The following is a 16,042-nucleotide window of genomic DNA, read 5'->3' as shown; positions in this document are numbered from 1 at the left end:
TGATACTGACATGACACCGACACCGCGACACGGTAATTTCTAAAAATTAAGGACACAGTTTATAAAAAAATATTATATATTTATATAAAAATATTTATTATAAATATAAATTTATATAGTTTTAATGTAACATATGTCATATATTTACTTATAGATTAATTTGGTGATCTTATGTATTGGTAAGTAATTAGGAAATATACATGAGTAATTTAAAAAAATCATTTACAAAGCATATGAGTATCTGGAGGTGTCCACGGTGTGTCCGGGTATCCGTGTGTCCGACACGGGTAGGACACGGGTACGCCAAGCTTCCCAGAGTGTCCGTGCTTCATAGCTTGCACGATCTTTGCCATTGGACAAGCATAAACTTGTGACAAACTTGAGGACTATGTTCAATGAAGTTGTTGCACTTACTGGTGATGAAACCAATTATGATGCTCTTGCACTTCATGAATCAGATATTGGTCTTGCTATGGGTATTGTAGGTACAGAGGTAAGTTTTCTTCTTTGCATTTTTTCTTCCATGTTTGTTAGAATATTATATTTGTAACTTTCTATTGACTTGAATAAATTTATTAGCAGTGTTTCTGCAAAAGCTTAATTTATTGGCACAATGTATAAGAGGAAAGGCACCCTTATAAGGTCTAGAATATAATGCCAAAGATGTAAAAATCGTCCTTCATAGTTTGTTGCTAGAGGCACAATGTAAGTTTGTTGCTAGATTTCTTGCAAGATAGAGAGATATTAAATAATAATAATAATAAAATTAAATTAAATTAAATGAAATTAAAGTTACACTAAAGCCTGCAACAAAACATAACTCTATATGCTATTTGTCGAATGAACTTATCTAACTCCTATTTCAAAATATCCTCTAAGAACTCAAGCCTGCAATAACCTAAACATATGTTTTAGACAAGGTACCAAGCACACAAATTATAATACACTTCATTAGACAACATTTTTTATAACTCATTACCAAATAAATTACTAGTGTTAACCTTGGCATCCATCTTCCACACAACAACAATGGTACAACAAAATAACAGTATTCAAATAAAAAAATGCACAAGAGAGAAATTAAACTCTGAGCACCAAACTAATAAAAAAAGAATACAAGTATTTGTTTGAGAAAATCATGTCAATGTCTACAAGAAATAGTTGTTCAAATAAAGGTCTTAGTGTACATCAGATGTATTTGAAGAGTAAAAATGCACATTCACTATAATGCACATTATAACAAGGACTAATGTACATGTAACTGAAGAAATGGCTTTCTATGATCCATTCTCCAATTGCAACAGATAAGCAAAAACCAAAAAGTATACAGCTCCAAGCTCTCATCACTAGAAGTAATGGTGCAATTGGTGCACATTAGATATTGTTGCATTCAGGTATATATGAGAAATGTACAAGTTACAGATTCTGAATCTTTGTCCAGGATATTCGGCATCATAATGTATCTTGGTTACTACCTCTTTGATTGTGTTCACTAGCTCATCCTTTCTATCTGACATATATACAACAAAGTGTTCACCTGCATGTTAAAATTTCAGCTAATGAATTTTAGTAATATAACACAATGATATTAAACAAATCAAAGGAATTGAAATCAGATATGGTACAATATTGCATTGTAATACCAGCACAGGAGGAGAAAATGCATTTATTCACCTGAAGATGCATGGTAATTAAATTTTTAGAATATAAGGCATAATCAGCAGAAGGAACAAACAGGCTTACTTTTGTAGTTCAATCATACAAATGTTAAAAAAGTGCAATTCATTTCTAAAGATTTCTATAGAGATTAATCATGAACAATGGCTTCCATAGATGATAAAAGGTTAACATTCAGCATGTGTACTAAAATGCCAGAAAGGAGAGATGCCTGATAGTTCTCAACATGAAGGGCTAAACAAGATATTGATATAATGATTGTTTCATTTTAAACCACTGAAGGGAAATTCTATTTCAAATCGAGATGCTATTACGACAACCTTGAATATTTAGAATTTCATAAGAATGTGTTAACCTATGAACCCAAATTCAACTTTGGCAAATCATGATTGGCAGCACATTTTTCAAAATGAAAGTCACAAGAGAAGTTCTTCATACATATTCTGATCTACAAACAAGAAACTATTTACCTTTTTCATTGCAGGAAAATTAGATTTGGAGTTAGCTCCTTTTTCTCAGTGACTTCTTCTCAACCATCATCTTCCTCAACTTCACCAGTTTTTGTATCCTCCGAAAAACCATCATCTTCCTCATCTCCAGTGGATATAAAAAGCATCATTAACACCATCATCATCACCATCACTATCACTATCACTATCCTCAGATGCATCATTTGCCTCAGCAGCCATATTCTGATCAATGTTTTCATTATTGTTGTCATCATCAGCTGCATTATTTATCTCAGCAGGCTCATTGCCGCCAAGTTCTTCAATCATCTGAAGAATTGCATTATCATCCATGTCATTGACAGCAGGTAACTCATTGCCACCAAGTTCTTCAATCATCTGAAGAATTGCATTCTCATCCATGTCATTGGCAGTAGGTAATTCATTGCCACTAAGTTCTTCTAGCATATTCAAAACTGCATTCTCATCCATATCATTGGCAACAGGTAACCCATTGTCACCAAGTTCATCTATCATCTCATCCATGTCATTGTCAGCAGGTAAATCAACCATCTGATTAACACTCGCCTGATCAGAATCATCTGTTCTCTCAGCAGGCACTTCATCACCACCACTATCCGGTGACTTACTCTTCTCCTCCTCATCATCCTTTTCCTCCTCCCCCTCAGCATCATGATAATCATCCTTTCCCTCCTCCTTATCCTCTTCCCACTCTTCATCAACATCATCCTTTTCCTCCTCTGCCTCTTCCTCCTCATCCTCATCCTCATCATCATCATGAGGACGTTTTAAAAATGCAATCAGCTTTTGTGAGATCTCTTTCTGTAAGTGCAGAGCAAGCTGACCAGTGAATCTTCATAGTTCATATTTAGAATGAAAAAGGACATAAAAATAAAGTTTTTTTAATTAAACAACCTTAGTGTTTTTCAGCTTTCACATTTTCTCATTTCAAAGCAAGCTACAGAAATCCAACAACTGAGATTTATTACATTTAGCAACTTTTCTCTCCAAAATTCTTCTCCTTTCTTTTTCTGCAAAGAGAAATTTAATCAGCATGTAAACAAGCTATCAAAAACAAGGCATTAAGTGTTACACAGAGATTCTGAACCACAATGTTTTACTTCACATATGAATAATACCAGAAATAAATTTATTATGCAAAACATTATGCCAGAAAATCAAAACTATCACTGCAAATAGAAAGAAAAATTACCTCCTCTTGAGGACCCCATAAAAATCCAGAGAATTGCAGTATATTTCTCTTCAGATCTTTGTTCTGAAGAGAAATAATTCCATTGATCAATACAAACTTGAACAAAATTAAGCAACAATTTTACAAGAAACGCAATCATAAAAGAAACTCTACCTTCACCTTTACCCCATAAAGAATAGCATGAAAATTTTTAAGAACAGCATCAATCTCTCTCTTTCTCAAATTTGAAGACACTAAAGAATTCAACAATATGAACAACATCAAGCCAAGAAAAATCAGAACCATTTTGCAAATATTCAAACTATTATGAATCATATATTCCGTGAAAAGATAAAAAGAGAGTAACATGAAAAAGCATCAGTCTCTCTTTTTCAAATTTCAAGACACTAAAGAATTCGACATTATGAACAAACATCAGGCATAAAAAATCAAATCTTTTTGCTAATATTCAAACTACCAAGAATCATACACTCTGTGAAACGATTAAAGAGAGTAATGTGAAAGGATCAAAGATCAGCATCAATCTTTCCCCTTTTCAAATTTAAAAACACTAAAGAATTCAACAATTAAGAGCGAACATCAGGGCATAAACAATCACATCATTTTGCTAATATTCAAACTACCATGAATCATACAGTCCATGAAAAGATAAAAATAAAAAATAAAAAGAAAAGATCAAAGATCAGCATCAATCTTTCCTTTTTTCAAATTTAAAGACGATAAAGAATTCAACAATTAAGAATGAACATCAGGGCATAAACAATCACATCATTTTGCTAATATTCAAACCACCATGAATCATACATCCAGGAATTAAAATATAAAAAGAATTAATCCACAAAGATCAATGTACCTTTCTTGATGTCCCTCAGCTTAATTCCTTTGCCCTAAAAAACCACAAGAATGGTTCCAATTTCAATAGAGAACCATATAACAAGAAACCATAAGCGATTCAGATAGAAAAGAAAACATCAAGAACCCTAATTTACCTCCGGGATGTGAAGGGGCTTCTTCTTCTTCTTCTTCTCCCGGAAATCCTCTGATAGATAACGATCGATGGGTTTTCGCTTTCGCTTTGGCCTACCCAGCGCGAGTGCTTCGTTCTCTTCAAGGTTCTGGTCTCCTTCGCCGGACATCTTCACCACCTCGTTCTCCTCCGCAGTATTGGCCTACACTTGCTGAGATATCGCCGGAGCTCCGGTGATTCGCCGGAGAAGAGAGGGTTTTGGGAATGGATGGATCGATTCAAAAGGAGCGCGAATGAGAAAGCGAAGCAATTGGTTTATAATGGTTGGCGGGTTTTAGTGTTCATATCTCGAGGCCCATCAAATGATCTGAACCGTTGAACTCTTTTCTTGTATAAACTTCTTCTAAATTTGTAATATTATTAAAACATTTCCTTTTTTTTATTTTTAAATTCTTTTGATTTTTTTTTTATTTGTTTGAATAACTTCTCAAAAATGAATAATTTCCACTATATGCCTCTAAAGATAATATTTTGTCAATATATTCTTATAAAGATAATATTATTTATCTATTTAGTTATTTATTTATTATTTTTTTATAAGTGTTTTGTAAGAATATAAAGTAAATATGATTATATATATATATATATAAAGTTTTCTTAGCAATTCGCCGGAAAACCCTAAATCATCATCCCAAGAAGCACGAAAGGGCACATAAGCAATAGCCACTCGCGACTCGCTAGTATAGTTGTAGGAGGGAGCAAGAACTAAAACAAGTTAGATAGACTCATATAAAACGGGCTAGATAAACTCAGGTAAATTTCTATATGTGTAGTTAATATAGTTCACCACTAGTTTTTTCATACTTGTCCTTCGGATGACTAATTTAATAAAGGCAATAAGAGTATTATATGAAATGTGTTAAATTTTTGTATTTTTTTGGGTTAGGTATCACAATTTATTGGAAATTACACAAACTACATTGTTAGAACTATACCTAAGTCATCCTCAAATGGGGTCTATATGATATTGGATCTGTTGCTATAGCAGTTTATTTAATTTTTTTTTTTTTATAATGAGATTTGGTAGCCAAATTTATAATCAATTTTTTTTTTGTTATGGAAAAGTTTTTAAAACATTGCAATCCATATAAAGATCCATTCTTTGTCCCTTATCAAACATTGTTCAATTGCCAAAAATTAAATCGACGCGTGGACGAATTGGTTCTAATGGTTCACATTTTGTTTGATTTGGTATGAAAAGGTTTGAATTTGGTGGTGAAACATACAATATTGATAGAATTTGTCACGGTGAAAAAAGATCTTGATAAAAATAGCTAAAATTGTGTGCCTATTTTTTTCTTATATGAATATGAAATTTTTTATTATAATTTTAGAAATTTATTGAACATGTGAGTAAAACTAGGATGTGAAGAGATGGTGATCAAAGAAGAGAGACGAAGGGGGAGACACATCTTGATTGAGATTAGTATTTTATTTTATTTTATTCTAAGAAGTTGACTAGAAGAGAGTGTATGTGAAATAGAGTCCACATCATAGGTGACATGGATGCCATGTCATTTGGGAGTGGTATCAAGAAGGTTGTTGGATTTATTTAGCATTACTCATATATATATATATATATATATATATATATATATATATATATACAAATGTGATAAAACTTGTGAAAGAACCTCGCATTCTTGTGCAACGCAATGGCCTTCTTGTGACCTTACCTAAGCCCCAAACTAGTATTAGGGTTTCAAGCTCCTCGTCCTCTTGCCTCAAACCTAACTTCGCCACCACTCCTCTCCCCCTCGGCTTCTGCCGACGCCCTCACTAGCCCCCTCATCCAGCACCACAACCCATTCCATGCCAAAATACCCATCTTAGTCTAAGGAATTGTTGTAGGCCTAGAAAATAGTTAATTTTGTTACACATAAGAATATCCAATTTAGTTTAAGAATTATTGAAAACTTGTAATGATGCGGTACTTGCAGTTTAAACTCCTCAAATTAGAAATAATTGACTCTCAATGCCATAGAGAAGGTAGAATTGTGGCTCCCTCCCATGCAAATTCAAATAATAGGAAACAAAATGATTAATGGTGTTCATGAATCAAAGTTGCACATTACACTTTTTCCCATAATTCTATATTCAATTTTGTTTAATGATGAATTAACCCCTATCTTTATTTATTTATTTATTTATTTATTTATTTGATAATTTGGACAAGCCACAAACCCTCAACCACTACATTAAAAGGGAGTCAAACTTTACATCTTCTACTTATTAGAGAAATAAACCACCACTTCTCTATAATAAAATTGGTTAATTTTAGTCACTCTTTTTTAAGTATTGCAAATCAAAACATATAGTTCTTGCTTGCAGTGAGTTTTACTATCAAGTGAGGTTTAATCGTTTTTTTTTTTTCCTTCCTTCACTCTCTTTCTTTTTGAAAGGGCATTGACAATGTAAGTGGAAAAGTGTCAAATACAAAAATAAAAATTAAAGGAAAAAAAGAACGCAAAGTATGGAGACTAAAAAAAAAGCCTACACTAAATCTTGCAACCAAATGTAACTCTACATGCTATCTGTTGAATGAACTTATCTATCACTCCTATTTCAAAACATCCTCTAAGAACTCAAGGCCACAATAACCTAAACATATGTTTTAGACAAGGCAACCAGCACACATTATAATACACTTCATCAGACAACATTTTTATAACTCATTACAAAATAAATAACAAGTGTTAACCTTGGCATCCATCTTCCACAAAACAACAATGGTACAACAAAGGTACAACAAAATAACATTATTCAAATTAAAAAAAAAAATGCACAATAGAGAAAGCAAACTCTGAGCACCAAACTAATCAGAAAGAATACAAGAATTTGTTTGAGCAATTCATTTCAATGTCTACAAGAAATAGTTGTTCACATAAAGGCCTTAGTGTATATCAGATGTATTTGAAGAGTAAAACAGGATAGTCACAATAAGGCACATTAATATAACAAGGCCTAGGGCACAAAAAAGATGCTAATGTATATGCAACTGAAGAAATGGCTATCTATGATCGATTCTCCAATTGCAACAGATAAGCAAAACCAAAAAATATACAGCCCCAAGGTCACGTAAGGGTGCAATTGGTGCACGTTAGATATTGTTGCATTCAGGCTTATATAAGAAATGTACAAGTTACAGATTCTGAGTCTTTGTACAGGATATTCAGCATCATAATGTAATTGGTTGCTATCTCTTTGACTGTGTTCGCTATCTCATGCTTTCTTTCGGATAAAGCACAAAGTGTGCACCTGTATGTTAAAATTTCACCTTGTGAAATTCAGTAATGTAACACAATGATATTAATTGAATCAAAGGAATTGAAATCAATTTTGGTACAATATTGCAATGTAATTATGAGTTTATAGGCCACATACTCAATTGTGCAGGAAAAAGAAAAAACATCCCTCACAAGTTACCTGCAATTTGAACAGTCGATCAGTTAGTTACAAAACACAAATTAGAGGGAAGAAGAGAATATCTTTAGTTTGTGTCAAATCTATTTCAATCACAAACTTGAACAGTCGATCAATTATTTACCTTTTTCTGTGTAGGAACATTAGATTTGGAGTAAGCTCCTTTTTCTGTCTGACTTTTTCTCAACCACCATCTTTCTCAACTTCATCAGTTTTTGTATCGTCCGAAAAACCATCATCTTCCTCATCTCCATTGGATATAAATGTTACATGTATACATGTATGTACGTATGTATATATATACAGTTGTTGTTAGGTTTACTAGTATTATTATCTTCTATATGTACCCAAGGTGTTACTTGTTTCATTATTCATTGAATGAGGATCTATTCTTCTCTATCTTCTATCTTCTATCATGGTATCAGACTAGGTTAAACTTCTCCGGTCATCTTCTCCGATCAACTTCTCCGGCCATCCTCTTCGGTCCTCTTCTTTCAGACATCCTTTGGCGGTGATATTCCTCGTCACTCTTCATCAACCTTCTCTTTTTCATTCTATTCTTCATCCCTAGATCTTGAAACCCACAGCCACCATCTGACCATCATCACCACATCACCACACCCATCATCATCCCACAGCCACCATCACCGCACCACCACTACCAACAACCCGGGCCACACCACAACCATCACCCCCGGCCACCCACAAAACCTGGAAATAACCATCATCACCACACCCATCATCATCCCACAGCCACCATCACCACACCACCACTACCAACAACTCCGGCCACACTAATTCCGGCCACCCACAAAACATGGAAACCCACCACCCGACAACTCACGACCTCAACAATAACCCCTCCAAGACCAACCATCGTCTCGCGTCGCTCCACCAAAAGCCCGCCACCGATCGAGTCACCAGCGGCGCTCCTCCCCATCTTGTGAAGCCCATCAAATCCACGAATTCCGGTTTGTGTTGTCTGGCCAAGCCCTGGAATCCAGCCATTTTGTTTTTCCAAACACATGCCAACAATATGGTTGGGTCCACTACATCCATCACTCATCAATTGTTCTTTCCAACCATGCTTGAGACAACTCGATAGGGGCCCATCATCATATATTAAATATATATATATATATATATATATATATATATATATATATATATATATATATATTTTGATGGTATATTATATGTGCATGCAGAGACAAATTTAATGGGGCTCATCATCATCAAGTAAGCTGTCGATCGCCCACTCACTCATCTTCTCTTTATTATATATTTATACATTTGTTATTGTACTCATGTGAAGCTTTGTATTACAATTTAAAACCAAAACAAAAAAAAAATGGATGTTTATGGATCTACAGGAACCCATTTCCAAGTTTCTTCCACAGGGGAGGTCAGCTCTCGATTTTCTTCTATACTTCCATGCGTCGCTCACTGCTTGTTGTTTCTTCACCGACACCACCTCTTCTTCCAACACCTCACTTTACACGGCCTTCTTCTACACTGTCTCCTACAGATCAACAATTTTTAGCTATGTTTTGACAGTTCTAGCAATTCTATCTGGCAGACTCTACCTCCTCTACTGGACATGCAAGTTCCACTCAGGTTGCTCCATCAGCCCTGGGTAGTTTTACGTCCTCTGCAGCTTCTTGACTCCGGTGCTTCTATTCACATGACCTCTGATGCCACTCATTTGCACCATTCCGATTCACCGTCTCATATCACCCGTGTTCGCACTGCTGATGGCACACTTCTTCCTGTTTCCTCTACTGGTCATTTCTCTTCTAGTGGTTTTCAATTCCTTGAGTCTCTCATGTTCCTCGTTTATCCATGAATCTTATATACGTGCTTGACTTCTTGATCATGATTGTCGAGTTACCTTTGACCGTACCTCATGTGCGTGTGCGGGATCGCGGTGGGATGGTGATTGGGCGGCCGTCGTCAAAATGGAGTTTGTCGTTGGATTCCCTTCGTCTTCCATCTTCACCTGAACCCGTTCATCACTGTTATACTGCCGTTCAATCTCATCATAAGTGGCATCATCGTCTTGGCCACTTATGTCCATCTCGTATGTCGTCCCTTGTTCGTCATGGTGTTTTAGGAGCTGTCTCTCCTCCTTCTCACGTAGTACGTCTTGGTACGTAAACTTCGGTAAGCAACTCCAACGCCCTTATCCTTTGAGTGTATCTCAGACTAGTGCTCCTTTCGAACTTATTCACTCTGATGTTTGGGGTCCTGCTCCCTTTGTCTCTAAAGGTGGTCATCGCTATTATGTTCTTTTTATAGATGACTACACTCGATTTACCTGGCTTTATCTTATGCCTCATCGTAGCTAGTTATTATCTATTTATCACTCTTTTTCTGCTATGATCCACACCCAGTTCTCTGCCTCTATTAAGACCTTTCGATCTGACTCTGGCGGTGAGTACACCTCTCACGCCTTTCGTGCCTTTTTGTCTTACGAAGGCACATTGCCTCGACTATCTTGTCTGGGGCTCATCCTCGAAATGGGGTGGTGAGCGTAAAGCATCGTCACATCTTAGAGGCGACACATGCTCTTCTTCTAGGCGCTTTTCTTCCCCCTCATTTTTGGTGAAGGTGCATCGACCTGCTTTGTTTATCTCATTAACCTACAACCCTCCTCTCACCTTAATGGTCGTAGTCCAGGTGAGTGTCTTCATGGGACACCTCCCCGCTATGATCATCTTCGTGTTTTTGGTTGTCGTTGTTTTTTTTACTCTCACCTCGGGAGAAAACAAAGCTAACAGCCCAGTCTGTTTCATGTGTTTTTCTAGGATATAGCCTTGAGCATAAAGGCTATCGTTGTTATGATCCTGTCACTCGTCGTATTCGCATTTCTCATGATGTTACATTTGATGAGTCTACACCCTTCTATGCTTCTCCTTCTTCCACTGAGTCCCCATCTCCCTCTGTCCCTCTCTCATTCCTTTTTCCTACCCCTTCGGCTGAGCATACTTCTCCTGTATCCTCTTCTCCATCATTCAATCCTCCTGCCGAGTTTCTTTCTCACTCCTCTCTTCACCCCTCTCCTCCTTTATCTATTAAGTCTCCTGCAGTGTCTTCCCCTCCTTCATCTGTTGAGTCTCCTATAGTGTCCTCTCCTCCTTCCTTGCTTCCTCTTGCTCACCCACCTATTCGTTTCACATACCATCGTCGGGATCCCGCAGAGCCTCCTTCTCGGTCGGTCATCTCTGACACCTTTCCTACAATCGATTCAGCTCCTGAGGTACATTCTCACACGTATTCTTTACGCGATCGCTCTACTTTACTTCCTCCTGTTCGTTACACTTCTGCTAGCACCAGTGTTTCAGATGTCTTTGAGCCAGGTACCTACCGAGAAGCAATTCGATCACCTGAGTAGCGGACTGCCATGGCAGAGGAGCTTGATGCTTTGACTCGGACACATACATGGGATCTCGTTTCCCTTCCTTCTCATGCTGTTCCCATCACCTGTCGTTGGATCTACCGTGTGAAGACTCATTCTGATGGGTCTCTCGAGCGCTATAAAGCGCGTTTAGTTGCTCGTGGCTTTCGGCGGGGAGTATGGGTCGTGACTTTGAGGAGACTTTTTGCCCCGAGTAGCCCACATGCATCGCATGCGCACTTTAGTTGTTATTCTGCTGTCGTTGCGTGGTTGGGCTCTTCATCGACTGATGTGAAGAACGTGTTTCTTCATGGGGACTTGAAGGAGGAAGTTTACATGACTCCTCCTCCCGGCCTTAGGGTGCCTCCAGGGTATGTTTGTCGTCTTCGGCGCGCTCTTTATAGCCTCAAAGCGAGGCTCCACGGGCCTGGTTTGGCGAGTTCGATCTGATGAGTTGAGGTGCTTGGTTTTACCCCCAGCATACATGACCCGGCAGTCTTCATTCACTCTTCCACTCATGGGCAGACCATTCTTCTTCTATATGTAGATGATATGATCATTACCGGTGATGATTCTGCTCACATTACCTTTGTGAAGCAGAAGTTATGTGAGACTTTCTTGATGACTGATTTAGGTCTACTTCGTTACTTCTTGGGTATCGAGATTACTTCTCATCCTGATGGATACCGTCTTTCTCAGCAGCGTTATACTCACGACCTACTTACTCGCTCTGGTTTGACTGATACCCATATTGCTACTACACCGATGGAGTTACATTTGCAGCTTCGTGCTTCTGATAGCATTCTCTTATCTGATCCTTCTCGCTATAGACATCTAGTTGGCAGTTTGGTTTACTTAGCCGTCACCCGTCCAAATATTTCCCATGCAGTTCACATCCTCAGTCAGTTTGTTGCGGCACCCACTTCTGTTCATTATGCTCATCTTATTCGGGTACTGCGATATCTTCGGTAGCCTTTGTATCTACGTGGTACTGTTCTACTCACGTCGGGTCCACTCTTCGATTGCTGAGCCCTATTCGATGCTACACGGGCCAATTCTCACGATGATCGAGTCTACATCAGCTGCTCTCTGTATCTTTCTTGGTTCTTCTCTTGTTATTTGGAAGACCAAAAAACAGCCTACTGTTGCCAAGTCTAGTCTTGAGGGTCGAGGTTCGTGCGTTGGCTTCTCACAGTCGGGAGGTGCTTTGGATGTGTTCGATTCTACAGGACTTTGGTGTACCGATTACATCTCTCATTCCTATTCATTGTGGCGATCTTGGCGCCCTTGATTCTTTGCAAATCCGATTAAACATGGTGACCAAACATATTGGTGTGGATGCACACTTCACCCGATGCCATGTGCGTGCCCGGGTCGTATCACTTCACTATCTTCCTACTGAGGTTCGGTGGGCTGATTTCTTTACCAAAGGCGCAAACACGTGATCGGCATTTATTCATGTTGTCCAAACTCAAGGCGTCACGATCCGCCTTGAGTTTGAGGGGATGTTACATGTATACATGTATGTACGTATGTATATATATCTAGATTGTTATTAGGTATACTAGTATTATTATCTTCTATATGTACCCAAGGTGTTACTTGTTTCATTATTCATTGAATGAGGATCTATTCTTCTCTATCTTCTATCTTCTATCAATAAAAAGCATCATCATCACCATCACTATCACTACCACTATCATCAGATGCATCATTTGCCTCGGCAGCCACATTCTGATCAATATTTTCATTGTGGTTGCCATCATCAGCTGCATTATTTCTCTCAGCAGGCTCATTGCCACCAAGTCCTTCTATCATCTGAAGAATTACATTCTCATCCATGCCATATACAGCAGGTAACTCATTGCCACCAAGTTCTTCTGTCATCTGAAGAATTGCATTCTCATCCATGTCATATACAACAGTTAATACATTGCTACCAAGTTCATCTATCATCTCAAGAAATACATTCTCATCCATGTCATTGTCTGCAAGTAAATCAACCGTCTGAGTAACACTTGCCTGATAAGAATTATCTGTTGTCTCAACAGGCACTTCACCACCACCACTATCATTGGCATTAGAACCATTTGGTTCAGTAGGTACACTCTCATTACTGTTGGCAGCTTCATCACCTTCACCTACATCTTTTGTTTCAGATGACACTCTCTCAACACCATCACCATCACCATCACCATCATATGTATATTTTATCTCAGTTGGCACACACTCATCGTTGTCGTCATCGCTATCATCATCATCATCATCAGATGAATTTTTTTGACTCCAGCGACTTACTCTTCTCCTCCTCATCCTCCTTTTCCTCCTCCACACCATCATAATCATCATCCTATTCCTCATCCTCTTCCCACTCTTCATCAACATCATCCTTTTCCTCCTCATCCTCCTCATCCTCCTCCTCCTCCTTTTCCTCCTCCGCCTCTTCCTAATCATCCTCATCCTCATCACGAACCTGTTTTGACCAAAATAATGATATGCTTGTTAAAAGGTTGTTTTGGAGACTTCAATGAACATGCACTGCAATCTGAGCTTTTTAAAGAACAATAACAAGAACATTTGCACAATTGCATGAACAACCAACAATGACCTTTTCAAATATTATCAAAGCAATGGGCACTAGGTAAATAGTGACAAACAGATTTTATATTTTGAATATATTACCTTATCTATCATTTAGTAATCCTTTCTCCAAAAGTTCCACAAAATCAATGAGCACTTGATGTCAGACGTAGCTACAGAACAAGCTAGCCAGATTGTCAAAAAATCAAAACAAAAATTTCTGAGCTAGAGCATCATGCATTTTTACATGTGTGATTATCAATTTTTTTTTAAAGCATCCAGGTTATCTGTGAACTTGAGCTGGTGATGGTGTCTGTTAACCGATTCATAGTCTGCAACTGAAAGGAAAAAATAAGCATCTGCACTACCTAAGTGACAACTAGAAACATGTCTTTATAGCATATGCACAGCATATCTAGAGCTTCCATCTTACAAGGTGAATAACAGATGGTTTAATTCAAAGGCATCAAAAAAAGCATAAGAGTAAAGTTAAAATTAAAATGGCTAAAATCCCATTTCTATATGTTGGCGAAGCAAAGGAAATTTCTGTTTTTGGGAATTCAAAAAATTTTAGATAAACATGCAAATTCGTATGAATTTCAGTACCTCATCTCCTTTTGAAGATGTTTCACCAAATGTTGGCTGACCAACCGCTGTTCTTCTCTCGGGCTTCTTTACTTAGTGCAAAAAAAAAACCAACTCTAAATTATGCCAGAAGATGATATATGTAAAATGTGTGTGCAAGTTAATTTTAACAAAGATAGCAATGTTATGGTAGGAGTAAGACCTCTTCTTCATCAAGTTGAGAGTTCCTAAAAACATGAGGATGTTTTAAAAATGCAATCAACTTTTGTGAGATCTCTTTCTGCAAGTACGGAGCAAGCTGACTCGTGAATATTCATAGTTCATATTTAGAATGAAAAAAGTCATAATATAAAGTTTCTAACTAAGCAACATTAGTGTTTCCAGCTTTTACGTTTCTCATTTCAAGCAAGCTACAGAAATCCAAAAAACTAAGATTTTTTACATTTAGCAACTTTTCTATTTAATCTTCTCTTCTCTTTTCTACAAAGAGAAATTTTATTCACATGTAAACAAGCTATCAAAAACAAGGTATTGCGTATTACACAGAGATTCTGAACCAAAGAGATTTGCTTCACATATGAATAACATCATAAATAAATTTTCAACCCAAAACATCATGCCAGAAGATCGAAACTATCATCACAAATAGGAAGCAAAATTACCTTCTCTTGAGGACCCAACAAAAACCCAGAGAAATCTAATATTTTTCTCTTCAGATCTTTGTCCTGAAGAGAAAGAATTTCATTGATCAATAAAAACTTGAACAAAATTAACCGACAACTTTACAAGTGTGGGCCCCAGCCTTGTTTCCATTCATTTGTAAAGACCTTTCAAGCCGGGATTCTTGACTTCGTTCCATGCAAACCTTGAAAACCGAGAGAAGCTTGTTCACATTATTTGGTAGCCATCTAGTTCTCACTTTCTCTCTCTCTAGAAACCTTCAAAAGGAAAAAGGTGAGATGGAGCTCATTGAGCTTTCTTCTACTCTCTCTCTATCTCACCATCAAAGGTTGAAGCTTTTGGTCTCTTCATGATCACACTAGTTTGCTTAGTGTTTTTCGCCAAAAAGCAAGATCCTTCCAGAGCCACAAAGCATCTACTCATGCCAACCCAATCATGCGTGGCTCTTCACATGTCCCCGAGTCCATGGTTCGGGGAGCTCAAAGGAGACTCCTTTTGTGTTTTATTTTTGGCAATCGGTTGGGGATGTGGCTGATGAGAAGTTGGAGTTTAACAAGATGTTCAATGATGGTATGACTAGTGATTGGTGCTTGTTGATGATGTTGTCATTGTGACTTTCGGGGGACGTGTTTTATGGGTTGAAGTCATTCGTTAAAAGTTGGTGGAGGGATCTGGAACTATGGCAAGAGCTATAGCTCATGTTTTTTTCCTTGTGATTTAAGTACACTATTCTTGATCCGCCTCATGAGATTAATACTGTGAAGGAAGCCATTAGTCTTGTTGAGTATGTTGGTGGTGTTAGGGTTTGTCTCTGCTCCTCTTGCTAACACCACTCTCTTGTTGGATAACTTCTAATACCCCCAACATATAGCATGTCAAAGCCATTCTCACGGACCCCAAGAAGTTGTTTTTAGTGTCGATTGGAGTCTTAGAAGTTGAAGGATTCTCTTTTTAGGTAAGTAATCCCCGAGAACTCATGTTTTTCATTATTG

At 37.5% G+C, this 16,042-nt stretch overlaps 1 protein-coding gene across 1 annotated transcript; it reads right to left on the bottom strand.

The window, feature by feature from the left end:
* Positions 1 to 2,267: 2,267 nt before the first annotated feature.
* On the bottom strand, positions 2,268 to 4,493 carry LOC120270374 (serine-aspartate repeat-containing protein F-like). The gene is made up of 5 exons (XM_039277370.1): positions 4,347 to 4,493; positions 4,211 to 4,244; positions 3,511 to 3,590; positions 3,358 to 3,420; positions 2,268 to 2,966 (listed from the first exon to the last, which is right to left on the bottom strand). Exons 1-5 carry the CDS (start codon positions 4,491 to 4,493, stop codon positions 2,268 to 2,270), a joined length of 1,023 nt encoding a protein of 340 aa, XP_039133304.1.
* Positions 4,494 to 16,042: the final 11,549 nt, after the last annotated feature.

This window comes from Dioscorea cayenensis, chromosome 10 (assembly GCF_009730915.1).
Source record: "Dioscorea cayenensis subsp. rotundata cultivar TDr96_F1 chromosome 10, TDr96_F1_v2_PseudoChromosome.rev07_lg8_w22 25.fasta, whole genome shotgun sequence".
Taxonomy (NCBI): Eukaryota; Viridiplantae; Streptophyta; class Magnoliopsida; order Dioscoreales; family Dioscoreaceae; genus Dioscorea; species Dioscorea cayenensis.
This window is presented reverse-complemented; position numbering and strand designations above follow the sequence as displayed.

Bases quoted from the DNA above. Each gene is read 5' to 3' on its own strand.
- LOC120270374 (XM_039277370.1), bottom strand. From the start codon at position 4,493: ATGTCCGGCGAAGGAGACCAGAACCTTGAAGAGAACGAAGCACTCGCG. The intron at 3,591-4,210 runs GTACATTGATCT...TGAATTCTTTAG, and splicing joins GCTGAGGGACATCAAGAAAG to TGTCTTCAAATTTGAGAAAG. The intron at 3,421-3,510 runs GTAGAGTTTCTT...ATTTCTCTTCAG, and splicing joins TTTATGGGGTAAAGGTGAAG to AACAAAGATCTGAAGAGAAA.